General features: G+C 49.0%; 2 protein-coding genes across 6 annotated transcripts; one reads left to right on the top strand and one right to left on the bottom strand.

The window, feature by feature from the left end:
• TXNL4B (thioredoxin-like 4B) lies at nucleotides 1–8,931 on the bottom strand. Of its 4 annotated transcripts, XM_011976717.1 has the most exons (5): nucleotides 8,694–8,816; nucleotides 7,457–7,610; nucleotides 5,956–6,120; nucleotides 4,425–4,576; nucleotides 1–1,906 (listed from the first exon to the last, which is right to left on the bottom strand). In XM_011976717.1, the coding sequence occupies exons 3-5, from the start codon at nucleotides 6,085–6,087 to the stop codon at nucleotides 1,741–1,743; spliced, it is 450 nt and encodes a 149-aa protein (XP_011832107.1). In that variant the 5' UTR covers nucleotides 6,088–6,120; nucleotides 7,457–7,610; nucleotides 8,694–8,816; the 3' UTR covers nucleotides 1–1,740. The 4 variants fall into 4 exon arrangements, with proteins under 4 accessions (XP_011832107.1, XP_011832105.1, XP_011832106.1 ...); XM_011976715.1 differs by lacking the exon at nucleotides 7,457–7,610 and having other exon boundaries at nucleotides 8,694–8,931; XM_011976716.1 differs by lacking the exons at nucleotides 7,457–7,610; nucleotides 8,694–8,816 and adding an exon at nucleotides 8,147–8,365.
• On the top strand, nucleotides 8,064–27,408 carry DHX38 (DEAH (Asp-Glu-Ala-His) box polypeptide 38). Of its 2 annotated transcripts, XM_011976719.1 has the most exons (28): nucleotides 8,064–8,551; nucleotides 10,618–10,959; nucleotides 11,302–11,489; nucleotides 12,141–12,245; nucleotides 13,115–13,262; nucleotides 13,396–13,514; nucleotides 13,673–13,749; nucleotides 14,201–14,356; nucleotides 14,903–15,064; nucleotides 15,538–15,645; nucleotides 16,011–16,123; nucleotides 17,581–17,718; nucleotides 18,109–18,295; nucleotides 18,453–18,638; nucleotides 18,994–19,134; nucleotides 19,525–19,635; nucleotides 19,730–19,846; nucleotides 20,015–20,122; nucleotides 20,500–20,612; nucleotides 21,828–22,036; nucleotides 22,133–22,287; nucleotides 22,711–22,866; nucleotides 22,956–23,090; nucleotides 23,284–23,409; nucleotides 23,900–23,995; nucleotides 25,416–25,537; nucleotides 26,916–27,032; nucleotides 27,128–27,408. In XM_011976719.1, the coding sequence occupies exons 2-27, from the start codon at nucleotides 10,637–10,639 to the stop codon at nucleotides 26,998–27,000; spliced, it is 3,684 nt and encodes a 1,227-aa protein (XP_011832109.1). In that variant the 5' UTR covers nucleotides 8,064–8,551; nucleotides 10,618–10,636; the 3' UTR covers nucleotides 27,001–27,032; nucleotides 27,128–27,408. The 2 variants fall into 2 exon arrangements, with proteins under 2 accessions (XP_011832109.1, XP_011832108.1); XM_011976718.1 differs by having other exon boundaries at nucleotides 26,916–27,408.

Genomic DNA, 27,408 nt, shown 5'->3' with positions numbered 1-27,408 from the left:
TTAGGCAAAAAGAAATTTTATTCTTTCACAGAAATATGAGGGAGGCAGGCTGAGTTCACGCAGGAGTTCAATAACATCAGGGATCGGGCTCTTTTTGTTTTTCTTAGCATGTCAATGTTTTACCTCATGGGCCTAAGATGGCTGTTGTAGCTCCATGCATCATGCTTAAACCAGAGGCAGGAAGTGTACGATGGAAGAGGACAGAGGTGACAGCCTCCTCCTCTCGCTTTGTCTTATTCCTGGAGTGACTCCCTCCTTTTATCAGCAGGAACACAAGCAGTGCCCAGCAGCCTTCCCTCTGTCCTGTATAAGCCAGAAGCAAGCCTCATGGCACCTCTCCCTGCAGAAAAGGGGTGGAATGGAACCCCTGGCAAAGGGGGATGGACTTGCAGTGACAGTGCTGCTCTGAACAGGACTGGGCTTCTGCTGGTGAGGAGGTCAGCGGCTGCTAGGCAGATCACAAGCTTCCTTGACCATGGTTCTCCAGCTCTGCGCCTGACCTCTCCTTCTAATAAATGTTTCAATAACCATAAAGAGGGACAGTAATTTGCCCACGGTTGCACCAGGCGCCCCGGAAGAGTACGAATTCCTCACAAAGTTATTAAAACAGGCAAATCCCATAAGGGTGACATTTCTTTCTAACAATGCTGACATCTCTTTTAGTTTTGAGCTTTAGTAATACAATTTTCTGCCTCAGGAAGAGGCAGCAGCTTCTGGGAAAAACCTGCTCCTGCTAAGGGTGGCTCATGCATTGTTTTACCTGAATAGAGTGGTGGAGAGTGAAGGTACAAATTCTCACTTTTCATATTCAATTTTATAATATAAAAAATAATTAAATGGGCCAGGCACAGTGGCTCATGCCTGTAATCCCAGCACTTGGGAGACTAAGGTGGGCAGATCACGAGGTCAGGAGATCATGACCATCCTGGCTAACACAGTGAAACCCCATTTCTACTAAATATACAAAAAATTAGCCAGGTGCGGTGGCAGGTGCCTGTATTCCCAGCTACTCAGGAGGCTGAGGCAGGAGAATGGTGTGAACCCCGGAGGCAGAGCTTGCAGTGAGCCAAGATCGTACCACTGCACTCCAGCCTGGGCAACTGCATCTCAAAAAAAAAAAAAAAAAAAAAAGAGCCAACCAGGACAATGTTTAAAAGTCAGACCCAAAAGGCTCCAAAATAAAACTTGTCTGCTCAATTATTTATTTGAAGAGAAACTACAGTAATACAGACTGGAGATGGGAAAGCATGAGGGATGTATGAGTGGAGAAATGGGCAAAGGGGTGTGTGTGTGTGAGAGTGTGAGAGTGTGTGCATGTGTGTGTGCAGGCATGCAGCCAGCTAGGGTAGAAAATAAGTACTTTTGCTTCTATGGGAAGTGACTTTCCAGTTCACTTGTGTATCAAATGAACATGATTAAATCAAATTGTACTAGCCAATGTTTTGGAGGACTCTGTATTAAAGGAATAAAGAAAAACATTAGAAAGAGAAGTTACAAAAATCACCGTGGGGAAAATGAACACCAATGACTTGGCTGCTCTAGGCTTGCAGGGAGTAGACAGGCATCCCAGGTCATCAGAGAACCAGCGGGGTCTTCTCCTCAGGGACCAGGTTTTCTACATGCAAGTATAACCTCTTCTCGTCTGGGACACGTTTCCAAAGGACTTCAGAAACAGCACAGCTGGATTCAGGTACTTGTCAAGATGTGCCTTTTTCTTCATCTTTGACAGCAGTTAATGTACTAAATGTCTTGATAGAGAAGGTCATATTTGGGAATATTCTTGGGATCAATAGGACTTTGGACAATAAGCTTCCCCCTCATTGCTCCTCGATAGATTACTTCAATCAAATCTATGAAGTCTTGTTTGGTTTTGAAGCTTCCCACAAACTTAGTGTGATCTGGAGATCTAGACACCATAGAAGAGAAACAACTGCTCTAAGAACTTTGAATAATCACTTGTGGAAGACTTTCAGGATAAACAAAATGAACAACAGCTTTGTTATTTTCTTCTTGTCAATGAGACTTCAGACATAAAGCCCAACATTTTTTTCAATCATTTTTTTCCATTTAGTAAATGACTAAACCCAGTGCTGTGGGCCACCAGCATGAAAGCTCTGTCACGTGAAAAGCTTCAGCTTCAAATCTACCGTATTCACAAAATCTATTTTTATCACTTCTCATATTACCAAGTGTTGGAATGTACACTGTTTCTGTGTTTGCTGTTGTTTTTGCCTGGGCACCGTGCAAAGCCCATTCAATACTCACGGCCTTTAAGTTCTAGTCGTTTATACTTTTGAGTAGTAGGTATTAAAAAATTATTTTTTTTAGAAAAGTATCTCAAACATCAGGTACGTTACTATAAAAATTTTAAAGAAAGAAACAAAATCACCGATGAGGCCAGAGGTCACTTTTCAGTGTATATCCTTCCAATTGTGTGTGTGTGTGTGTGTGTGTGTGTGTGTGTGTGTATATGCAGATACATACTTTTTTCCCAACACTGGAAATTATGTCATACAAATTATTCAGTAATATGCTTTTTTCTAGCTAACATGTATTTCTTTCAGTTGTTAAATCTGCATCTACAACATCATATTAAAGTCCTGGAAGTGTAATTACTGGGTTAAAAAGTGTAAACACTTTAAAGTATTTGATACATAATGTTGAACTGGCCCCCTTAAAACGTTGTCCCAAGTTAATACTTACATCAACTGTGTTCCAGTAGAATAAACAGCTTTAAAATATTTTGTGTTTTTTGTTGTTGTTATTGTTGTTGTTTTGAGATGGAGTCTTGCTGTCACCAGGCTGGAGTGTAGTGGTGTGATCTCTGCTCACTGCAATTTCCACCTCCCAGGCTCAGGAGAATCTCCTGCCTCAGCCTCCTGCGTAGGTGGGATTACAGGCGCCCACTATCATGCCTGGCTAACTTTTTTTCTTCTTTTGAGACGGAGTCTCACTCTGTTGCCCAGGCTGCAGTGCAGTGGTGCGATCTTGGCTCACTGCAAGCTCCACCTCCTGGGTTCATGCCATTCTCCTGCCTCAATCTCCAGAGTAGATGGAACTACAGGCACCTGCCACCACGCCCAGCTAATTTTTTGTATATTTAGTAGAGACAGGGTTTCACTGTGTTAGCCAGGATGGTCTCGATCTCCTGACCTCGTGATCCACCTGCCTCGGCCTCCCAAAGTACTGGGATTACACGTGTAAGCCACCGCGCCCAATCACGCTTGGCCACACCCGGCTAATTTTTGTATTTTTAGTAGAGATGGGGTTTCACCATGTTGGCCAGGTTGGTTTTGAACTCCTGACCTCAAATGATCCGCCTGCCTCAGCCTCCCAAAGTGCTGGGATTACAGGCGTGAACCACTGTGCCCAGCCTAAAGCACTTTAAAACAGATATTCCATGCAGTTTCAAATAAAGACAAAAAGGGTACACAGATCTAGATAAGTGGACACCTCAACCACAGTAGAAATGGTCAGAATCATGGATGCATCCAATCATCAATATTAAGTATTGAGATGGTAACTGGATGGAGTGGAAGGCATTAAATAAGACTTCATGTTACTTATTCTTGACAGGCTTTGCTGAAGAATGACTTAAAATTCTCTGAACGGCGAAAAGCAGGAAACTTTGCAAGAGAGAAGCACATCTTAGTTTGCTGGAAGGAATGCTTCTTTTATAAATGCCACTCACCAGTCCAAAAGTGTTTTTTTTTTTTTTTTTTTGAGATGGAGTCTCGCTCTGTCGCCCAGGCTGGAGTGCAGTGGCCGGATCTCAGCTCACTGCAAGCTCCGCCTCCCGGGTTCACACCATTCTCCTGCCTCAGCCTCCTGAGTAGCTGGGACTACAGGCGCCCGCCACCTCACCCGGCTAGTTTTTTGTATTTTTTAGTAGAGACGGGGTTTCACCGTGTTAGCCAGGATGGTCTCGATCTCCTGACCTCGTGATCCACCCGTCTCGGCCTCCCAAAGTGCTGGGATTACAGGCTTGAGCCACCGCGCCCGGCCAACCAGTCCAAAAGTTTAAGAACAATTACGTATTTTGTTTCAAATGAAATTTCTGGGAAAATTTTAAGAGTTCTTGATTTAGTTAACATAGCTATTTTATATTTTATAGACTTATGGATGGTAGTGCTTCGCAAACTGTACTATTTCTTCATACTTAAGTTGGAAATTAAAATTTGACAAACCATGTGTATGCACCATATTTTTAATTAAAAAAATAAATAAAATTTGACAATCATACCTGAAACACTGTCATTTTGTAGCAAGGCTTTGCATAAAAAATTAGAGAGTGCATCAATTGAGGAAACAGTGCTGATACAAGACTCACAGAGTCAACATCACATGCAAATAGGCAAGCCACTGAAACTGCTTACCAAAGGAAACTTACAACGTTGCAATAACTTCAGATCAACTGCACTTACCCATAATCCACTTTCATATGCTGCCCATTGAAGAAAAAGACAGTAGACGGAATATAACTGATGTCAAAATACTGTGTATAAACTGGAGTTTGGTCTACATCTACCAGGTATATAGCAGCCATTTTACTTAAGTCAGAAGAGGTCTTAGAAAGCTGCAAATGAGAGAGACGAAAGTTACAATATGAGAGGCAGCTAATGTTTCTTCTGTGAAACTTGTTACTACAACAGAGTATTTTGTTTGAAAAAAACTCCTGGGCCAACAATGCAGCCCTTGTGGCTCCCACATTAGACACAAGGTAACCCCATCCTCCAGAGTCTCATTCCCTGCAGACGGGGTGAGGAAGGAACCTTGGGAAACTGCGTGAGGTTAGGAGGGTGACAGCATGGGAGTATTCCTGTTTATTCATTGCAGAAAGAGACCTAACCCAGAACTAAGACCTCTTCTGGCCATTTCTACTGCTGCCATCCTGTGTAAGAGCTAAGCGTAGAAATCCTTGGGGAAAACTGTGAATCTATTCCTTCCTTTAATTTCCTTCTTTGAATGTTTTTATAAAAGTAACCCATGCTCATTTAAAACAACACAACTTAGAAATATGTAATATGGATAGTGAAATTCCCTAATGTCTCCTTCCTCCCAATCCTCCCAGAAATGAAAATCACAGTAATTAGTAACAGACACTTATATGACATTACTATGTGGTAACTGTCCTAAGTGCTTAACATTTGTTAACCCATTTGATCCTTACAACATTCTTAAAAGGTATATGCTACTAGAGTCCTCATTTTATAGATAGGGAAACTGAGGCACAGGGACGTAATTTGCCCCAGGTCATACAGCTCCTAAGCAGTAGGGCGGGGATTTGAACTTTGGCAGTGTGGCTTCAGTGTCTACATTACTGACTTCTGTGGTATTTCCTCCTCCCTACGGCTGAGGGTAGAATCCTCTGGTCCTTTTTTCCCCAGGGCTAACACATCACACCCTCATTGTAAGCACGGAAATGTGGATTTGTACGCTCAGCTCTTACACGGGATAGCAGCAGTAGAAATGGTGCTAAGAGGTCTTAGTTTTGGGTTAGGTCTCTCTGCATCAGGCACATACTGGAGGCAGCACACGAGACAAGATTATTTGCAGCTACAGAAAACTGAGTTTAAATTTTAGCTCTGCAATATAGTGGATCTGTGCCTGTGGGAACTTACTTGACCTCTCTGGCATTTTTTCTCCCACCGGCAAATGGGGCTACTATTATCTTACTATTGTAACCACTGAAAAGATAGTGTTCACAGATGCTTGTTAATAGTTTTTTGCCTTGTTGGTGAAACAGCATTGACAGCTTCTAGTGGGTAAGGACATCCAAGACAGATTCAGCACACACAGATTTGGGGGTTTGGCTCAGAGCAGGCACACAATCAGCTCTTAGTGAACTAAATGAGCAGCCATATACCCAACCCTGACTACTCCCTCTCATGTACTATTCAGATGCTGAAGTAAGAATATAGGTTATTAATAAAAACCACTTAGACAGTCACTTACAATATCATCTAGCTGCAGACAGACAGGATCTTCATCTCTTCCAAACCTGAGAACCAACACCTTCTCAGCAGTACTTTTTATCGCCTGGTCTACTTCCTTTTTGCTAGTCAGCTTGGGCAGCAGGAAGCTCATCCTGAGATAACCCAAATGTGAATCCTGTCACTCCTGAAATAAAGGTGCAAAGTTTAAAGATAGTTTAGATTAAGTGTGTGAGCCGTCATTAAAAAAAATTAATCCACAGAGTAGCTAATGCATTCACATGGTATAAAAGAAACATCATAGAAAGGTAATATCGTGGAGTTTCCCTCTCCTTGTCCCTGCTCCTTGTGCCCTGTTTTCATTGCTCCCTCCCCCGGGCCAGATAAGCGCTTTCATTAGTTTCTCATGTATTTTTCAGAGTTTTGTTATGCATTCACAAAAAAATACAAATATGTGTTCCTACATTTTTTCTCTCCCTCTCTCTCCCCCCAAAAGGTAGCCTATTCTATCACTGTTTCAGCAAGAAAGTGATGACACTCTCAACTTTGGTAATTTGAAAGCAGTTTAATTAAGGCAGTTGTAGAAAAACAACAGGGTAAAGTGTACCACTTTGGGGCTAGTAACACCGGGATGCTATACCCATCCTTAGGCCATGGGAGGAAGGAGCCATGGGAGGAAGCAGTTATAAGAATTGTGTGGCAACAAGAGGTGAGTGGAGAGGACAGTGTATAGGAGGGTGGCCTGCTGTTAAGTGTTGCGGCCACTCTCCTCCCTCCCTCCGACCTCTGCTCGTGAAACCACTGGCTGACTTCAACTGGAACCAGAGGGCAGGGGCCTATTGAGGCAGGCAAACTTCCCCATCCCAGAGCAGTCTAGAGGAGGATGAAGAAAGGCTGTGGAGGGACCAATGGCAGATATTCAGCGCACACACTTTATCTACTCTTCTGCACTTTTCATTATTTCAAACCTAACCTATGAAAATTGCCCCATACCTCTATATAGAAAACATCCATATTCTTTGTCATGGCAGCATATTATTTCTTGCATGTGTTGTTACACATTTTAAACAGTCGTTTATTGTGTACATTATATTATTACAAAACCTGGCTTAAAGATTCTAGGTGCACCTCATTACATGGCAAACATCAGTTAAGAGTGTGTGTGAAAACTACAATTCCATAAACAAATCATAAAATGCTGAGGTACAAGGGGCTTAATCCAACCCCGTCATTTTACAAACTAGCTTGCTTACAGTTGCACTTCCTGTTACAACGACAAGGACTAGAATACAGGCCACCAACTTTCTAGTCCAAAAGAAGAGGTACAAATGGACAGTAAATACATTTGAAAAGTTAAGCTTTACTAGTAAATTAAAAAATATGTTTACAAAGTCACTGAATTGGCGAAAATTAAACAAGACAGTGGCACACAATAATGGCAAGAGTACGAATGTAGGGGCAGACACAGGGAGTCCCTACAGGAATGCAGGCACAAAATCTTTCTGGAAAGAAAGGGAACATACTCTTTGACCAATAACTCCACTGCTTTCCTCTCTCCCTCTCTTTTCCTGAGACGGGGTCTCGCTATGTTGCCCAGGTTGGTCTCAACTTCCCAGGCTCAAGCAATCCTCCCGCCTCAGCCTCCCGAGTAGTTGGAACCTGAGGCGCGCGCCACAACTGCAGAAACACCAAAAAAAGAAAAAAACTTTGAACTCACTTTTGTACAAAACCTTATTACAATGTATTCCACAAAAACAACTGGAAATAAATATCCCCAAACACCATCAGTGGTCACCTCTGCGTATGAAGGCACGGGTGATTTTTATTTACAGCGGGGCGCGCATCTCTATTTTCCAAAATATCCGATATATGTATTTAAAGTCACCTGTGTTACGCTGCTCCTGGCCCACACGCGCTAGGGACCGTAGCACTTACCTTACTCGTCCACGCCGCCTCCCTCCCTTCCACTTTGTGACTGTCGGCAACCCCTTCTCGGAAGAGCCCGGGCGCGGACGGCTCCTTTCATCTGCCCCAAGCCGGACAGAACCCTAAGGCCAAGTCACCCAGGACCTGTTGCCTAGCAACCCTTGTGGCCCCGCTAACGGGAAGGAAGCCGAATAGAAAACGCTCAAGCACAGAAAAGAAACTCCCGGTCGTCGGTCGGCCCCCGCTCAACAGCCCAATAAACAGAAGAGCTTCTAGTCACCGCCCACCTTGCTCGGCTCTGACCGGAAGCTAGGCGTCACCTCCGCCAGTGTTAAAGATGGTCGACCTTTTTCCCCTCCTTTTCCTGCCCCCAGACTAGAGGCGGGATGTCGTCTTTTAGACTGTGATTGGTCACAAGGAGACTCGGAAGTGTCTCTGATCAGAGCCCCAGAGGAGGCCTTGAGAGCCTGTTGGCGTTCCGTTCCACACTTGGATCCAGGAATCGGCGTGTTCCAGACTGCTCTCTATGGTAGCTTTGGGCGGATAGAGGGGGCCGCGCAAGGTATTAAGGGACAATAATGGCCGCTTTCAAGGTGTGGGTTTTGGCTCCTTGAGCCTGTCTAAGCGAGGGGTGGCAGCGCCGGCGCCCCAGAATCCGGGACAGAAGGGTCCCAAGAGTCGCGCTTGGTGAGGTGAGAGTCCCTTCTTCCTTCCTGGCCTGCTGTTCGATAATCATGGCGGCTCCAGGCGGCGGATATTGGTTCCCTGCCTAGGTCCGGGCCCCAGTTTGGGGAGTTCCTCTGTCGTCCCTGTCACCCACCTTGCCTTACTCACCTCAGGGATGCTGCACCCGTCCTGCCCGCCTTGGCCTTCCTCCTTGCTCTGGTCAAATCCTGCTGCCTGGAGCGGCCTCGCCGAGATCCAGGAATGCTGCCTGGAGTGGCCTTGCTCCCTCTCCCAGGCCTCCGCTGTAACCCGCCCCAAACTGTCTCCGAGCCCGAGTAGGACTCCTTGTGTCTTCCTCTGCTCTCTCACAGTGTTGTTTATACCAGGCAATCTGGTGGGCGATCTCTTCTACTAGAATGTCAGCTTCAGGTGGGCGGGGATTTTTGTCTTGTTCTCTTCTCTGTTGCTGTCTCCGAGAACAGCAATTGGCTCAGGGACGCCCTCAGTGAATAATTGTTGAATGCGTGAATCTAGGTTCTTTCTTCCCTGGCTTTCTCGTACCCCTTGTAGTTTCTTTGCCATTAATTCTTCTCAAGAATCTTGCTTTTTAGCTCTTATTTGTTCTTCTCAGCAGCTAGTTAAGTCCTGTCTGGCTGCCTCCTTGTCCTGTGTTGCTGGAATCTTCCTTTGCTGTCTCCAGAAATGTTTGGGTTTCTGTTCTCCTTTAATACGTTTAAATTAATTCATTTTTAAGTTTATCAAACGCTTATTTTGCTAGACGTTGAGCTACAGCAGTCAACGACACATCCAGTGTTCTGTCACCTGTGTAGAATGGCAGTCCAGGGTACATTTCCTAGTTTAGACAACTATTGAGCAGAGCCTGTATATCTTTATTTTCTTGTGTGGATTTCCTCGCATACGTACAGATGTCACCAATATGCAGCTTTCTTTTTTCTGTTCTGCCTGATGGCATTTTCAAAATGTAACTCTTGTTTCTGCATTAATATTGTGTCCAGTCTGTTTGGCAGTACTCTATAGAGCTGTGCATTTAATTAGAGTTTGGTAAAAAATTCTGGATTCTGGTGGCACCTCCTTTGCTTTGCTAACTTGTTGGAATGAGAAGAATTATCCAAGCACCCAGAACTGGTATATGTTCATGAGTGGCAGATGTGTAGTGAGAGGTAAAGAGAAGCTTGTTCCAACTTGAGTGCCAGAAGTCTTGTAGCCACTTAAATACTTCTCAGTAACACCTTTTCCTAACCTAGTATTTCTCATAAATATTTTTGGTAAACCTGGATTGTTATTAAACTGATTTTGGCTGCTGTGAGTAAATTGTTTTCTGTAAAACGCAGCTAGGCTAAGAAAAGCCACTAAAGTATGGAGAACATGGATGGTAGCCTTCTGCCCCATCTCCGTGCTGCTGTACCTGTTGTTTAAAGAGAGGAGGAGGTAGAACTCATGTAAAGAATGGGTGAGGGACCAACAGTATATAGGAGGATAGCAAATAATATAATGTAGCAGTTACATTTATGTTAACTCTTATGGTTACATAAAGAACTACTCTTTATGGTTTCACATACACTTTTTGTTTGATTCTCACAATAGCTTCATGGATTAGATAAAGTAAAAATTATTTCCATTTAATAGATATGAAATTATGGTTAAACAAAGATTAAGTTATTTACTTACCATCATACAGGTAGAAAGTATCAAGAGCCTGGTTTCTAATTGAGGTTTCTGACTCAAATTTAGTGGTGTTTTCCCTATACCCCTGTTACAGATGACATCAGGCTCTAGAAAGTATCCCTTAGTGAGGCCTTTTATTGCCTCGTGGATCCTTGTGGGGGGTGGGGAGGAATATATGGGGTGTGTGTGTACCTATTTTGGTGTTTGTTGGGGGTTAGAATAGGAGGATCTTTGGAGGTTGTCAGTGACTTGATGGAAAGGTCTTGGAGAGAGGCAGCAAAAGTACTCCTGGTCTTAGGGGGAGATGGGAAAGGTTAATCACCTAAATATAACCATAACTGCATTTATTCTGGGATATGGTAGAGCTGAGCCTTTTCCAGTACCAAATGGTTTGCCTTCCTTCCAGAGAAATTCCAGATCCTGTGATGGGGGACACCAGTGAGGATGCCTCCATCCATCGATTGGAAGGCACTGATCTGGACTCTCAGGTTGGCGGTCTTATTTGCAAGACCAAAAGTGCGGCTAGCGAGCAGCATGTCTTCAAGGCCCCTGCTCCCCGCCCTTCATTACTGGGACTGGACTTGCTGGCTTCCCTGAAACGGAGGGAGCGAGAGGAGAAGGACGATGGGGAGGACAAGAAGAAGTCCAAAATCTCTTCCTACAAGGACTGGGAAGAGGGCAAGGATGACCAGAAGGATGCCGAGGAAGAGGGCGGTGACCAGGCTGGCCGAAATATCCGGAAAGACAGGTAAAGGCCTTAGGAGGGATTAGCCCATAGGGAAGCAAATGGAGGCTGGAAAATAACATCGCATGTTTATCTCTCAGTTTTCCTGTTGGAGATTTAGAGCTTTATGATTTTATTTTGATTCTGTAATATTGAAGGTAGGTAGGAGTTTGTGGGGAAAAACAAAGGTGACTAAAGACTAGATGGTAGAGGTTAGAAATGCCTTGGGTTGTTGCCATATGTGAGCCTGCTGTCCCAGGGAGAGAAAGTGGAAAAGGAGAGATCACTTGTTTGGACAGCCAAAGGTTTTAGGGCAGAGTTTTTCTCCTATAGACGGGCCCTTACCAGTTGCTCTCCCTGTTTCAGACATTATCGATCTGCCCGGGTAGAAACTCCATCCCATCCAGGTGGTGTAAGCGAAGAGTTTTGGGAACGCAGTCGGCAGAGAGAGCGGGAGCGGCGCGAACATGGTGTCTATGCCTCATCCAAAGAAGAAAAGGATTGGAAGAAGGAGAAATCGCGGGATCGAGACTATGACCGCAAGAGGGACAGAGGTAAACTGTCCAGCACATTTCCTGTTGTCCATTAGCATTTGAATAAATGTGTCAGCCTTTTTCTTGTTGCAGGAGTCTTTGCAACACCCATTAGTTAGGGAGTCCTGTTTGCATGATGTCCGCCTGAGTGGTTTTGACCCTGTTGGGATTGGGAATAGTAGTTTAAGAAAAGAACTGTTGCCTGTAACATAGGTGGTCTCCTTGAGTGTGTGGTCTTTGTTTTATTATGATAAAGGAGATAATGGGTAAATATGTACAAGAGACCAGCGTTTCTAATAGTATTGGTGATAGAGAAAGGACAGTGCTGTGGAACAAAGCTAGACAAAAAAAATCCAATGCTGTGTTTGCTCAGTATTAAGTTTTATAGCTGATAGAATTATAACTATTGAAAAAAAAGATTTACTGTAAACTTGTACTGTTATTTTTTGAATTTTTGCTAGAAAATAACTGTTACTGTGGGTTTGAAACTTTCTAGGCAGTAACTATTTTTCCCCCTTGGGAGAATGGGCATAGGTGAGTTTCAGGATCACATTCGAGCGGTGCAGGTTGCACCTGTGAGTGAGCGGGCAGCCTATGTCCTTTCTCTAGGGTGAAGATGGGTGTACCTTAGGATGGGGTGCATGTTTTTAAGCTTTGTGTGACTCTTCATAGATGACCGGGATAGAAGTAGGCACAGCAGCAGATCGGAGCGAGATGGAGGGTCAGAGCGTAGCAGCAGAAGAAATGAGCCTGAGAGCCCACGACATCGACCTAAAGGTAGACTCCCTGTTTTGGTGGCTTGTGAGGATTCCCGTGTATAAAAGGCAGAGTGAGTGACTCTTGTCTTCAGGGAGATTGCTGAGGCATTGAGTGAGAATTCCCGATTCCACCACGAACATCTTGGGATAGTTGGATCTGAGTCAGGTGGGCACGGCTCTGCACTTGGGGTGGATATGGTTCCTGTAAGGTGAGAGGCTGGTTTGCTGAATGGCCAGTTTTCCAAATGGCAGGAAAGAATAGGGAGTTGGAGATAGAAAGGTTTATTAAAAAGAACTATTTATATCCCAGAGGGGTGTGTTTGTAGAGATAAAGTAAATATCCCTTAAAATGTTGTCATAAACACAGAATGAAAACTGGACCATTGGCCAGGTGCAGTGGCTCATACCTGTAATCCCAGCACTTTGGGAGGCTGAGGCAGGCAGATCACTTGAGGTCAGGAGTTCGAGACCAGCCTGGCCAACATGGTGAAACTCCGTTCCTAGTAAAAGTACAAAAATTAGCCTGGGGTGGTGGCGGGCACCTATAATCCCAGCTATTTGGGAGGCTCAGGCAGGAGAATCACTTGAACCGGGAGGCTGACGTTGCAGTGAACCAAGATCACACCACTGTACTCCAGCGTGGGTGACAGAGCGAGACTTCCTCTCAAAAAAAAAAACAAAAAAAACAAAAAGAAAAATATATCCTGGACCACTAAAAATTGAGATCTTAAAAAACTGTCAAAACCGATCTTACCCATTATAGATACATGCAAGGTTTAGAAATAGTAAAAGAAGTAAATTTGGGGAATTTACTTTTGGCAACTGGTTCTAGAGCCATGTCATGGTTAAGTGAGATGTTTCCTATGGATGTGTCTTCTGTGGCCCCAGATGCAGCCACCCCTTCGAGGTCTACCTGGGAGGAAGAGGACAGTGGCTATGGCTCCTCAAGGCGCTCCCAGTGGGAATCGCCCTCCCCGACGCCTTCCTATCGGGATTCTGAGCGGAGCCATCGGCTGTCCACTCGAGATCGAGACAGGTGATGTTCCGGGCAGAGCAGCCCAGTTTCGCTGGGTGGCGGTAAGGAGCCTCGGCAGGGAGAGCAGATGGCGGCCAGTAGGACGTGGCTTAGCTCAGTGACAGTTTTGTGATGCTGGTGTTGCTGTTCCCAGGTCTGTGAGGGGCAAGTACTCGGATGACACGCCTCTGCCAACGCCCTCCTACAAATACAATGAGTGGGCCGATGACAGAAGACACTTGGGGTCCACCCCACGTCTGTCCAGGGGTCGAGGTGAGGCCTGGGGGGCAGGAGGCAGAAGAGCAGGCTTGCTCGCCCTAGCGAGGATGAGCAGGGGCTGCCCTTCTGGAGCTGCGTGGCCCTGCAGATCTGTCCGGGGCCGCTGGGGATAGGCCAGGGTGTGGACTGACCTGCTCCCTGTGCTCCTCCAGGAAGACGCGAGGAAGGCGAAGAAGGAATTTCATTTGACACGGAGGAGGAGCGGCAGCAGTGGGAGGATGACCAGAGGGTAAAACTTTATATCTCTGAGGGGCTGATCAAGGCTGGTGGCCGTCTGTAAACGGGTGACCCTCTAGCAGGACTGGGCTTTGATGAGGGTGCACCTGAGCCCTGTTCAGCCCCGATGCCCTGGAGTCTCTTTGCAGAGGCATAGGCGGCAGGGTGAACCCTGTCACTCACTGCAGTAGGCTGACCTAACTTTTCTGTTACGTGTTGGTGCCACCATGTGGTAACTCTAAGAAGTGCTGTTGTGATGGGCTGCCCTCCAGTCCTGTGTAGTCTCCCACTGTGGTTCTCCTCCAGACAGCACGTGGCTGCAGGGTGGCCTCTCCAGCACCCCTCACAAGGGTAGCTTCACTGCAGTAGTGACTTCCTACCACACGTCCCCTCCTCTGTTGGCCATGTCTCGTGCCTAAACTTGATCTGTCCCTCACTCCCTTGCTTCACCTCCTGCCCTGCAGCAAGCCGATCGGGATTGGTACATGATGGACGAGGGCTATGATGAGTTCCACAACCCACTGGCCTACTCCTCTGAGGACTATGTGAGGAGGCGGGAGCAGCACCTGCATAAACAGAAGCAGAAGCGCATTTCAGCTCAGCGGAGACAGATCAATGAGGTGAGGCAGCCTGCAGAAGTTGGAGCAGATTCAGAGCTGGCGGTAGAGCACGTGGGGAAGCAGCGGGTTATGCCCAAGTGAGGGCAGCACAGCTTGTGCCCTGATTGCCGAGAGGACCAGATCCTCTGGAGGTGGAAGAGGAGTGGGTGATAAGCCTTTTAGTAGCTTAAGGGAAGCCCTGGCTCATACTTCTCTCTTTTGCAGTACTTCCTTGAGGGAAGGTACTGTTGATGGGAGCAGGTGCATTGGGACCTGCCGCTGTGGTCTGTGTTCTTTGTGTCTCTGATGTGGGCTAGGGGTGCTTACCATTCATATGTCCATCTAGAGGTTCTGATTTAGATGAAAGGTGCTGCTTCTTAGAACAAAATCCTGCAGGTGATTTGGGATCAGTTCCTCTTCTGTCTTTGGAGCTGTGGGTAGAGGCCTGTGACATCTTTGCAGCCACCAGTGGCCTTCTGTCAGGACTTGATGTGTGGACACCTCGTAACCTTTCAGGACGACCTTTGGGGTGGAAATTTGAGTATGGCTCCCATTGTGTCCTCACAGGATAACGAGCGCTGGGAGACAAACCGCATGCTCACCAGTGGGGTGGTCCATCGGCTGGAGGTGGACGAGGATTTTGAAGAGGACAATGCAGCCAAGGTGCATCTGATGGTGCACAATCTGGTGCCTCCCTTTCTGGATGGGCGCATTGTCTTCACCAAGCAGGTGAGGCTCCTCTGTGGCCAGGGACAAGACAGCTCAGAGAGACCTGATGTGGGCCAGGTGCAGTGACTCATGCCTGTCATCCTCGCACTTTGGGAGGCTGAGGTGGGTGGATCATTGGTGACCAGGAGTTCAAGACCAGCCTGGGCAATATAGTGAAACCCATCTCAAAAGTACAAAAATTAGCTGGGCGTGGTGGCAGGCACCTGTAGTTTCAGCTACTTGGGAGGCTGAGGCCGGAGAATTGCTTGAACCTGGGAGGCAGAAGCTGCAGTGAGCAGAGATCACACCACTGCACTCCAGCCTGGGTGACAGCGAGACTCTGTCTCAAAATAAAAAAAAAAAAGGCCTGATGTGGAGACAGGAAAAAGAGAAGGGGAAAAATAGTCCTGTACCATGAGAGTATGGCAGTCCCTTTCACAGGCAGGACTCCTGCTGATTTTAATGGGCATTGCTCTTTCTACCCACCGCTGCAGCCGGAGCCGGTGATTCCAGTGAAGGACGCCACTTCTGACCTGGCCATCATTGCTCGGAAAGGCAGCCAAACAGTGCGGAAGCACAGGGAGCAGAAGGAGCGCAAGAAGGTTGGTTTCTTGTCACCGGGGCTGGGAAGTCTATGCGTATTTTTTTCTTTTTTCTTCTTTTCAAAAGTCTTATTAGGCCCACAGATAGAAGGTAGGAGTCCCCTCTATCAAGTCCTTAGCAAAAGTCTTATTAGGCCCACAGATAGAAGGTAGGAGTCCCCTCTATCAAGTCCTTAGTCATGACAGCTGCGGGGCCTGGTGTTGGGAGAGCTGGAGGCTTGAGGCTCGGAATGCGTGGTTAGTGCCACCAGCGCCCTGGAGGAGTTTGCCACCTGCAGGGTGAAGCCTGCTGTCCCCTGGGATTGATTTTCCATTGCCCACAGTCATGTGGCAGGATGGAACAGACTGACCTTTTTCCTTTTCAGGCTCAGCACAAACACTGGGAACTGGCTGGGACCAAACTGGGAGATATAATGGGTGTCAAGAAGGAGGAAGAACCAGATAAAGCTGTGACGGAGGACGGGAAGGTGGACTACAGGTGGGCAGCCTGTGCCAGCAGCGGAGCAGCCTTGTTCCAAAGATGGGGGTCCCGTGCAAGCAGTCGCGGCAGAACTCATTGACTTTGTGGCTCCTGAGTGGGAGACTCTTAGGATGCCTGTCTACATCTTCCACTCTCTCCGGTCCCTCCATCCTGGTCTCTTCACTGTCTTCCACTTTTCCTAGATGTGATTCCTGCTGCCCCACTGCTTCCTCTGGTACTGGTGTTGTGAGAGAAAGGAGGCCCAGAGAGGTTAAGTAACTTGTCTGAGGTCGCCCAGCTCATCAGTGAGGGAGTCATGATCAGACCCAGGCTGTCCCATATCAGAGCCACTCTGCTGAAATGCCTCCCAGGAGTTCATTGTGGGCCGCTGGGTTTTAGTCCCTTAGATTTCAGTTCACTATAAGAACTGCTTTTAAAAGAGGTTCCAAAATAGAAAGGGTTATCTTATTGGCCAGTGACTTCTCTGTTCATAGAGGCATCTAAGCAGATGCTGAGTTGGGATTCCTGCGTTGGGCAGGTAGGTGGCTGGACTCATCTGCCCCTCAAGATCCTCATCCTTCGAATGTCATCATGTTCTACTGAGCAGTCAGCTGAGTTAATAATTGTCTCTACTCCTGTGTGAAATATCCAGATGAGAAGTTGATACTATTGATCAGCTCTTATTCATCTCTAGTTAACTTAATTCCTTAGGTATTAGTTATTGGGTGACCAGGAGGGACTGGGTGAAATTAGAAATAGGAAGCTCAACAGAGCATGGGGCGGCAGATCAGACAGGAAGTCTCTGGGGAAGGAGTTGGGGAGGAGTCTGTGGACAGTTTGGAGCACCGAACTGGTGTCTTTTTGCCAGGCAGCTTTGAGAAAGTGACAGTGCTCTGCGTCTTGGGTGTGTTCACATGTCAGACATTGAGAGCTTTCGGTAGAGGTTGCGGGTTACTGTTGAGTGGGGCTGTTTTCACAATTGTTTGAAAACAAAGCCGTACAGACTATGCTTTCCTGCTGTCCTGCCAAGAGGAGGGAGGAAGTTTGACCCATGTCGTGTGCTCTGCACCCTTACCTCCTCCCAAGGCCTGTGGCTATTTTAGCCCTTTAGGTGCTGTGCTGAAATTGCCTGAGGGTATTTTCTAAAAGTCTGTGACCTGGGGATTGATTTCCACTCCTCTTCTGCTCACTCTGTTTTGGTTAGAGGGTTTGCTAGCGTGGTAGTCTGTAACTCCTCCGATCCGTGTTAGCTCTGTTGGACCCTGTGGTGTTGAGTGTGTTGTGGATGATGGATTCTCACATAGCGGCTTCAGTCCTGAGGCCGATGAGAACTGTCTCAGATTCCCGGGCTGCTTTGGTGTCTCAGACTCTTGCCGAAGTCCTCATTCCTGAGCGTAGGAAGAAGGGCAGTAACCCAATCAGGAAGGACAGCATGGGGCACCATGCAGGGTCTTTAGGCTGCTGTGTGTTCCTAGGACAGAGCAGAAGTTTGCAGATCACATGAAGAAAAAGAGCGAAGCCAGCAGTGAATTTGCAAAGAAGAAGTCCATCCTGGAGCAGAGGCAGTACCTGCCCATCTTTGCAGTGCAGCAGGAGCTGCTCACTATTATCAGGTAACTTCACCCGGGGCCCAAGAATCTAGTGTCAAATCAGGGGTGCCCTTGGTCTCCCATGTTTACCCAGGAGCTCTTTTTCTTTTGTGCATTGCACCCAGTGGAGAAGGGAAATAATTTTTTCCTCTGACCTGATGCCTGGGGTACACTGCACAAAGTAACGGGATGGCACCATTTTGTTTTAGCTCACCTGTTTAAACCTCACTATATTCCAGACGTTTCCGGTGGTATCCCAGTAAGAGGCTGTTTTCCCAGTGAAATTCTCCCTTCTAAACTGGCATGCTCCCTGGATAGCTAGTCACGGGGATAGGAGGTAGCGGAGGCTTCTCGAAGGCTGGGCGTTGGCCTTCCACTTTGGCTGATAAGTCCTTTGCCTCCTTGTCCTTGTAGAGACAACAGCATCGTGATCGTGGTTGGGGAGACAGGGAGTGGTAAGACCACTCAGCTGACACAGTACCTGCATGAAGATGGTTACACGGACTACGGGATGATTGGGTGCACCCAGCCCCGGCGTGTAGCTGCCATGTCAGTGGCCAAGAGAGTCAGTGAAGAGATGGGGGGAAACCTTGGTGAGGAGGTGAGTGGGCGTGGGGGCTGAGTCATGTTGTTATTCCCTGGTAGCCTCCACCCATTTATGCCAAAGGGTGTGATCTGCTAAGACCCGGACCCCAGTACGGGGTGTGCTGGTGGTGAGCCGGTGGCCAGGGCATCTGAGCCATCTCTCTGACCTCCAGGTGGGCTATGCCATCCGCTTTGAAGACTGCACTTCAGAGAACACCTTGATCAAATACATGACTGATGGGATCCTGCTCCGAGAGTCCCTCCGGGAAGCCGACCTGGATCACTACAGCGCCATCATCATGGACGAGGCCCACGAGCGCTCCCTCAACACTGACGTGCTCTTCGGGCTGCTCCGGGAGGTGAGGGCTGTGTGGTTTGGTCTCTCTGCGCATGGGGTGTTGACCAGTGTACCACCAGTAGCTAGTGGGGTGCTCCAGGTGGGCTGAGGGGTTCTCCGGCAGGCCAGAGTTTCCTGAGGCCTCTGGTTGCAGAGTTCACATTCGGGTTGTAGTTTATGCTGTTCTTGCCCTGCTGAGGGTGACTCGGGGGTTTTCTGGGCAGTGGCTCCATTGCTTCAGTCTTCAGGATTGGTAAGAATCGAATAGGCCTGTTCGTCAGCTTTGGCTTCTGTTTCCTCGGGGGTGGTGCTGATGGGACTGGGGCAGGAGCCAAGGGTCCCCACCATGGAGGCCTCTGAGCCGCCTCTTCTCTCAGGTGGTGGCTCGGCGCTCAGACCTGAAGCTCATCGTCACATCAGCCACGATGGATGCAGAGAAGTTTGCTGCCTTTTTTGGGAATGTCCCCATCTTCCACATCCCTGGCCGTACCTTCCCTGTTGACATTCTCTTCAGCAAGGTATTGAAGCCACCATGTTACGAACTGACCCTTCCGTGCCATGCACTTCTTTGATGAGAAGCCGGCTGGAGGGTGGGTAGGGGACTGGGTTGGAGAAGATTTCTTGGGGACCATGGGGCAAATGGGGCAGCCTGCAGCTCTGGGGCTCAGGGGGACCAAGGACTCTGCTCCGGGTGAGGTTTCGTTTCATTGTTTCTTTGGGGCTGAAGTACAGGGCCCAGGGAGGCACTGTGCCTTCTTGTGGAGGCCTCGCAGTCAGGCCCATCTGGAGGTGACCCTTAAAGTCCATGGCTGCAGCCCAGAGCAGTGCCTGGGCCACAGGGCTCCCAAGGGATGCCTGGCCTGCGCTTCTAGTACCTCCCTCTGACTGTGTCCCCACTGCTGTTGCAGACCCCACAGGAGGATTACGTGGAGGCTGCAGTGAAGCAGTCCTTGCAGGTACACCTGTCGGGGGCCCCTGGGGACATCCTTATCTTCATGCCTGGCCAGGAGGACATTGAGGTGCGTGCCTTGGTCACGACTGTGATGAGTGGGTGTGTCCTGCATATGAAAGGTTAGGGTTCCAGTGTCTCACAGCTTCTCCCTGGGCTCTCAGGTGACCTCAGACCAAATTGTGGAGCATCTGGAGGAACTGGAGAATGCACCTGCCCTGGCCGTGCTGCCCATCTACTCTCAGCTGCCTTCTGACCTCCAGGCCAAAATCTTCCAGAAGGTGTGACAGCAGGAATGTCCAGGAATGGCTTCTGGAGTTCTCTAAAGGAAGCGAGAGGGGATGTGACTGTCCTGGCAAGGGGTGGGCTAGGAGGTGGGCTTTTCCCCCTCGTGGAGCCTTTCCTGTCTCGAGGGACTCATTTTTCCCTCCCTGTACGTCCTGCTCTAGGCTCCAGATGGCGTTCGGAAGTGCATTGTTGCCACCAACATTGCCGAGACGTCTCTGACTGTTGATGGCATCATGTTTGTTATCGATTCTGGTTATTGCAAATTAAAGGTAAGAGAAGACATGGGAGGCAGGGCCTGGGTCTTCACCAGAAGCTAACTGAGCTGCGGGATGGGAAGCCAGGGCCTTGCTCTGGCCCTGGGATGCGGGGAGCGCGTGGAAGTGGTGGTGGTGGTAGGAGGCTCACATTGACTCACTGTGCTTGGTTCATTTAACTCGTCTACCTCGATGAGGTAGATAATTTAACAGTAGAGCTCACAGAGCTGGTGTTTGTGGGGAAGACTTCTTCAGGTGTTCATGAGAACATTTCTAGAGGCTCCTAGCTCTTCCTCTGCCATGTGTAGCAACCAGGGCTTGCCTTTGTCTCAGGCCTACCTCCACTTTCCCTTCACTCTGTCCTTTGTCAGCTCTTTGCCATCCCCTCCTAGGTCTTCAACCCCAGGATTGGCATGGATGCTCTGCAGATCTATCCCATTAGCCAGGCCAATGCCAACCAGCGGTCAGGGCGAGCCGGCAGGACGGGCCCAGGTCAGTGTTTCAGGTAGGAGCCCTGTGCTAGCCTGCTTTCCGGGGCAGCGCCGGGGTTGCTGAGCATGGAACCTGGGCGGGGGTGGGCAGGATGCTGGCCCTAGAGTTGGTCCCCAAGGCTGGAAGCTGCTGGCAGGGCTGCCGCTGGTTAGTCCTTTCATCCTATGCTACTGAGGAAGGAAGGAGTGGCTTTCCAGGGAGCTCTGAGGTCTGAGGCCAACTTACATGGATGTAGGTAGACTTGCAGGTAATTACAGCCTGCCTCCCTTCAGAGGGTAGGTCTGGACAAATGATGCCGTTGGTTCTTTATTTCTATTGTTCTCTTTCCCCGTTTTCTTTTCTTTCTTTTTTTTTTTTTTTTCCAATTAGAGACAGAGTCTTGCTCTGTCACCCAGGCTGAAGTGTAGTGGTACAATCACGGCTCACTACAGCCTTGATCTCTTCCACTCAAGTGAGCCTCCCAAGTGGCTGAGATTGCAGGCAGGCACCACCACACCTGGCTAATTTTTTTCATATTTTGTAGAGATGGGGTCTTGCTATATTGCCGAGGCTGGTATTGTGAACTTCTGGCTTAAAGCAATTCTCCTGTCTTGGCCTCCCAAAGTGTTGGCATTAGAAGTGTGAACCACTGTGCCTGGCTCTCTGCCCCTTTTTTGTTCCAATTAAAAAAAAAATGTATTCACTATAGAGCATTAGTGACTATAGAAAAATATAAAGAAAATAAAACCCAGCCATGATTCTAGTCCCAGGCCCATTGGTTCCAGAAATGAAACAGATGGCTGGGCGCGGTGGCTCATGCCTGTAATCCTAGCACTTTGGGAGGCCGAGGCGGGCAGATCACAAGGTCAGGAGTTCAAGACCAGCCTGGCCAATATGGTGAAACCCCATCTCTACTAAAAATACAAAAATCAACTGGGCGTGGTGGTGGGTGCCTGTAGTCCCAGCTACTCGGGAGGCAGAGGCAGGAGAATCGCCTGAACCTGGGAGGCAGAGGTTGGGCGATAGAGCCAGACTTCGTCTGAAAAAAAAGGAGAAATGAAACAGGTAAGAGGCCCCAGAAGGGCTGAATTGGCAGGCTGGAGTTTTGAATGGGTGGAAGTCAGTGATTCACTGAGGTAGGGGGTGGGGAGAAGAAATGAGAATGTCCTCCCTCCCTGTGGGATTCCATCTGTACTGGCTTGCCGTGGGGTTTCCTTGTGGTGAGAAGATGGGGTCTTCTCCCCGGCAGGCTCTACACCCAGAGCGCCTATAAGAATGAGCTCCTGACCACCACAGTGCCCGAGATCCAGAGGACCAACCTGGCCAACGTGGTGCTGCTGCTCAAGTCCCTTGGGGTGCAGGACCTGCTGCAGTTCCACTTCATGGACCCGCCCCCGGAGGACAACATGCTCAACTCCATGTATCAGCTCTGGATCCTCGGGGCCCTGGACAACACAGGTGAAGTGGCCCTGGGAGCCTCATGGGTGCTGGCGCTTGACTTCCCTCTTCTCTCTACTGTCCCATCAAATATCTGGGTTTGCTCATCTCTCCTAGGTGGTCTGACCTCTACCGGGCGGCTGATGGTGGAGTTCCCGCTGGACCCTGCCCTGTCCAAGATGCTCATCGTGTCCTGTGACATGGGCTGCAGTTCCGAGATCTTGCTCATCGTCTCCATGCTCTCCGTCCCGGCCATCTTCTACAGGCCCAAGGTGGGGCAGCGGCTGGCTCTCCTCTCTCCCCAGAGGGCTCGAGCAAGCATCGGAAAGGGGAATGGCTTCTCTCTGTATAACTGAAATGGAACAGAGGGCGGAATCAAAGTTTCTGAAGAATGATTTTGCTGTTCTCGGTTAAGCAGGTTGGGGTAGGGGAAAGGAAGGGCTGGGCCAGTGGTTCTCAGGAAATGCTTTGGAAATTTGCAAGAGCATTTTTTATCTTCTGGTATGGTTGCTCTTGCGCCCTCATGTTTTAGAATAGACCTTTTTAAAAATTGTTTTTCTCAAATTGTCAGGGCAACCTGTTGACATGTTTGAAGTTCTGTGTGTGGGTAGTTGGTAGTGTTAGAACCTCTGGGATGTGCTCAGTGGGCCTGGACCCCCCTGTACTTAGAGTGAAGGTTCTTTTTCCCTTCCTAGGGTCGAGAGGAGGAGAGTGATCAAATCCGGGAGAAGTTCGCTGTCCCTGAGAGTGATCATTTGACCTACCTGAATGTCTACCTGCAGTGGAAGAACAATAATTACTCCACCATCTGGTGTAACGATCATTTCATCCATGCTAAGGCCATGCGGAAGGTAGGGGTGGTGGATGAGCAGGATATTGGGATGAGGGGAGGGTCAGGAGGGAAGGAGGTCCCTCCTGGCATCTCGGTGTCCTGCCCTAGGTCCGGGAGGTGCGAGCTCAACTCAAAGACATCATGGTGCAGCAGCGGATGAGCCTGGCTTCGTGTGGCACTGACTGGGACATCGTCAGGAAGTGCATCTGTGCTGCCTATTTCCACCAAGCAGCCAAGCTCAAGGTGAGCCCAGGAGCCCAGTGGGCCCCTCCTGGCCTGATACCTGTATGAGGGCAAAGTCATCCTTTCTCCTGGTGCGGTTCTGCAGAGCTGGACTTCCCCCAAAGGCCGTGTCAAGACAGTGTTAAGGGATGGGGTAGCTGCCCAAATGGGTGGTGTTTTCCTGACATGGCTACCTGTTGTGTCTCCTCCCCAGGGAATCGGGGAGTACGTGAACATCCGCACAGGGATGCCCTGCCACTTGCACCCCACCAGCTCCCTTTTTGGAATGGGCTACACCCCGGATTACATAGTGTATCACGAGTTGGTCATGACCACCAAGGTGAGTCTTTTCCGAGGCACTTGCATAACGCAGGCCCCCTGTCTGGCCAGGCTTTGAAACCCTTCACTGCCTTCTGGCATGAGCTTTTAGCCTGGGAACCTTAAGGCCACATGCGTTGCTTTGCGGGGTGTGTGAGGTTAGTTTTCATTTGGGGACTTGGGGAGGCTCTGCACAGGGTTGACCTCTAGACTGCAGTGACCTCAGCTGTGCGGGCAGGATCGTTCCCCACTTGCTGCTTGGGATGAGCAACTCCTCTTGGTGTCATCAGTAGGATTTTCAGAGAGGTTGGGCGTTTTCTCTTAGACACTAGGGGGCATTTTCTCAGGTGTGGAGGAGTTTGGATGGGAGTATCTGGGGTTTTTCCCTTCCTTGTTTCAGCCTTGCAGGGTCAGGGATTGGCCCCTTCCCATGTGACTCCTAATTATGGAACCACTCTGGGAGGGACATTGGCCCTCCTGTGACCCTCGCGTCCCTACCTTTCTGCCCACAGGAGTACATGCAGTGCGTGACCGCTGTGGACGGGGAATGGCTGGCGGAGCTGGGCCCCATGTTCTACAGCGTGAAACAGGCGGGCAAGTCACGGCAGGTGAGGTTCTGTGCTCCGCGAGGGTGCTGTTTGCTTGTGGGGTCAATGTTCCTTCCACTGGGTATTGCAGAATTGTGATCATCCAACCCACTTACTTCTCTCTGCAGACATAAAGGCTGCGATCTAGCAGGCTGGTCTGTGATTCCCCACCACCCACTCCAAAAACCAAAAAACTCATTATTGAAAAGTCCAAATATTCATAAAAGTGGGAAAAACAGTACAACAGGCCACCATGAATTCAATGCCATGCCTCTATAATTGTCAACATTTGTTCAGTTTCACTATTCCTACCCCCATCCACACACACCCATTTTTTTCTGGAATATTTTAAAGCTTATCTCATATATCATATTATTCATCCATAAATACTTGAGTATGTGTCTCTGACTAAAAGGACTTAAAATTTTAAATATAGCATCTGCGCCATTATCACTCATAAAGAAATGAATACTGACTGTCACCTAAGTCTTCAGTCTGCATGTGGATTTCTCCATTTGTCTCAAAGATAACTTCTTATGATCGATTGGCTTGAATTAGGATCCAGACATTGCAACTGCTTATGTGTGTTAACTGTTTCATTCTAGAACAGGCTCCACCCCACGCTTTTTCCATGACATTGATGTATTGGAGCCGCCAGGTCGTTTGTCCTGTCAGATAGTCCGTATGATATATTTGCCTCATCACTTGCTCACAGTGGTGTCAACCTGTGCCTGTGTTTCGTGCATTTGCTGTAAGCTGGTGATGAGTCCAGTCGCTCTATTAGATCCTGGCTCAGCTGTGTGTGGCAGGGATGCCTGCCTGTGGCGCTCTGAACCTCCTCTTAGATGCCTTCAGGAGGTGTGTGAGGTCTGGTGGCCCCACCTTTGCTGTTGGGAGGATGGATGAGGGGCCACAGTGGTGGCAGCCTGCCCCTTCCCTGATAGGTTTCCACTGCTCCTCCATCTCCTTGAGGTTTTAGTGTCTGTCGATAGCTGTCACCTAGATCCATATTTAGGGTTGCAAAATGGTGCTGGGCTTCGGCTTACCCCTTTCGTAGCATCATTCTCCCGACACCAGGCTCTCCTGCATCTTATGCCTGTCAGTTCCAGCCAGCAGGTAACATCTTCCCTGTTTTTCTGTACTTCCTGGCATAGTTGTGAACTTGATTTTTCAAAAAAGAAGGAAATGTAAGTACTTCCTGGACTGAGGGATGACTGAGTTAGGACTGATTGTTCCGTGTTTTGAGTCAATCTTGAGTCAATGAAAAAAGCAGGCCTCAGCTGTAGAAGAGAAGGTAGCTTTGGTACTGGGGCAGGCAGCCATGTGGAGCACTGGGCTGGTGGATGCAGCGCCTGGTTTGTTGCAGGGATTTGGGTGCTGACGAAGCCTCCTTCCTTAGTGGTCCCCAGTAGGCTCAGCCAGGTCTGTCCCTCTTCAATAGGAGAACCGTCGTCGGGCCAAAGAGGAAGCCTCTGCCATGGAGGAGGAGATGGCGCTGGCCGAGGAACAGCTGCGAGCACGGCGGCAGGAGCAGGAGAAGCGCAGCCCCCTGGGCAGTGTCAGGTGAGCTCCAGCCTTGGGACTCTGGCTGGGGTGGCACCCATCCCAGGAGGCTGCCAGAGACCAGGCCCTGATGCAGGGTCAGGATTTATGGGAAGGTACATGTGTGAAGGCGAACTGGTGACAGAAGTTGCTTGTGCATTGGGTGGTCACATGGACAGGTGGGAGGAGTTCCCAACAGTTTTAAAGGGGCGACTGTACGCCTGCAACTCCCAGTCATCGGCAGGGATTCAGGGCCTGAGGTGGCCTGGAGTAGCAGAGTGGGTCTCACAGCTTGACTCACAAGCAAGAGGGTTGGAAACCACAGTGCAGTGGGGAGAAGTGCGCCTTGGGCTTCTGTGTCTGTGCTGGTCCCCGGAGTTAGGCCAGACTTGACAGGTCGCAGGCACAGTCCTCCGTGAGACCACCCTCACTTCAGATACCAGCTGCAGGTGTGGACACCATCCTCACTTCCAGCCAACCCTCGACAAATCTGGGGATCCCTGTGGACCCCTGCAGGTTCAGTATTTGCTAGAATGACTTCCAGAACTCCGGAGAGTGCTGTACTTACCATTATAGATTTATTATACCAAAAAGGTACAAATTAAAGCAGCCAAAGGGAGAGATGTATAGAGCAAGGTCTGGGAGGGTCTCAAATGTGAAGCCTCGTTTGTCCTCAGGAACACGTCCCCACATGGCACACTGATGCATGACAGTATGACAGGTTATCGCCAGCCAGGAAGCTCACCTGAACTTCAGTGTCCGGAGTTCTTATCATCGGGGTTCGGTTCTGGTACTTAGGCACGAATGACTGAATCATTGTCACGTGGTAGCGCTCAGCCTCGAGTCCCCTCTCCTCTCCAGAGGTGAGGCTGATAGCACGTGGCTCAGAGCACCCGTGCTACCCCATACTGAGAGGCCAGCCCGCCTTGAGTCATCTTGTTGGATAAACTCAAGGGGCTCACCAAGAGTCACCTCATTAGCATAATCTCTCAGAAGAGGGCTGAGGGGCCCCATGAATAGCAGACACTCCAGTCACTTGGGAAATTCCAAGGGTTTAGAGTTGCCTCCCAGGCACTGGGGACAAAGGCAGGCTGCTGTGCAGCTGGAGTGGTGGCAGTGAGGTGGAGGGAAGCTGCCTTTGTAGCTCCCCTAGGGGCTGTGGGAGGAGTTGTTAAAATCTGATCTAAAGCATTTCGGAATGAGTGAGCTTCCTTGATTACATCGCCAGTCGAACATGGGGGCGGCAGGGGAGTGGGAATGTGCCTGGGAGGAGATCCCTCGGCCCCAGAGCTTCCCACCACGGGTTAGGAACAGTAAGTCCTGGGGCTCTGCATCCTCCTGCCCTCCCTGCTGGGGGTGAGGGCACGGTGTTTCCTGATCCCTCCTGCTGTGTCTCCAGGTCTACGAAGATCTACACTCCAGGCCGGAAAGAGCAAGGGGAGCCTATGACCCCTCGCCGCACGCCAGCCCGCTTTGGTCTGTGAGCTGAGGCTGTCCCCAGAGAGGATGGCAGCAGGTATTGGGTCCTGAGCCCTCTGGCGGGAGCCCTGAGGCTGTGGACAAAGCCCTTTCATCTGAGGACTTTCATCTGTGCACATCACGGCCCCCTAGGGCAGTTCCTGCTGGACTAGACTCTGGCAGAGGAGGTGGAGTTCTTCCATGCAGGAGTGTGGTATGGCAGGAGCCGGGCTGCAGAGCATCCGAGATGCTGCCGGGAGGTGGCTGGACCCATTGCATCCAAATAAACTGACCCAGGACGCTTGGCGTATGTGTGTTGGTTGTGGCTGTGTCTTTTTTAATCCTTGTGTAAAGCAGCAAAAAAGACCTAAAGGGAATTGTAATTTGGTTATAATTCAGGATTTGGAAATAAATTTATTATTTGTAAAACATGA

The sequence above is a fragment of the Mandrillus leucophaeus genome, unplaced genomic scaffold (genome assembly GCF_000951045.1).
Source record: "Mandrillus leucophaeus isolate KB7577 unplaced genomic scaffold, Mleu.le_1.0 Scaffold17, whole genome shotgun sequence".
NCBI classification, from domain to species: domain Eukaryota; kingdom Metazoa; phylum Chordata; class Mammalia; order Primates; family Cercopithecidae; genus Mandrillus; species Mandrillus leucophaeus.
This window is presented reverse-complemented; position numbering and strand designations above follow the sequence as displayed.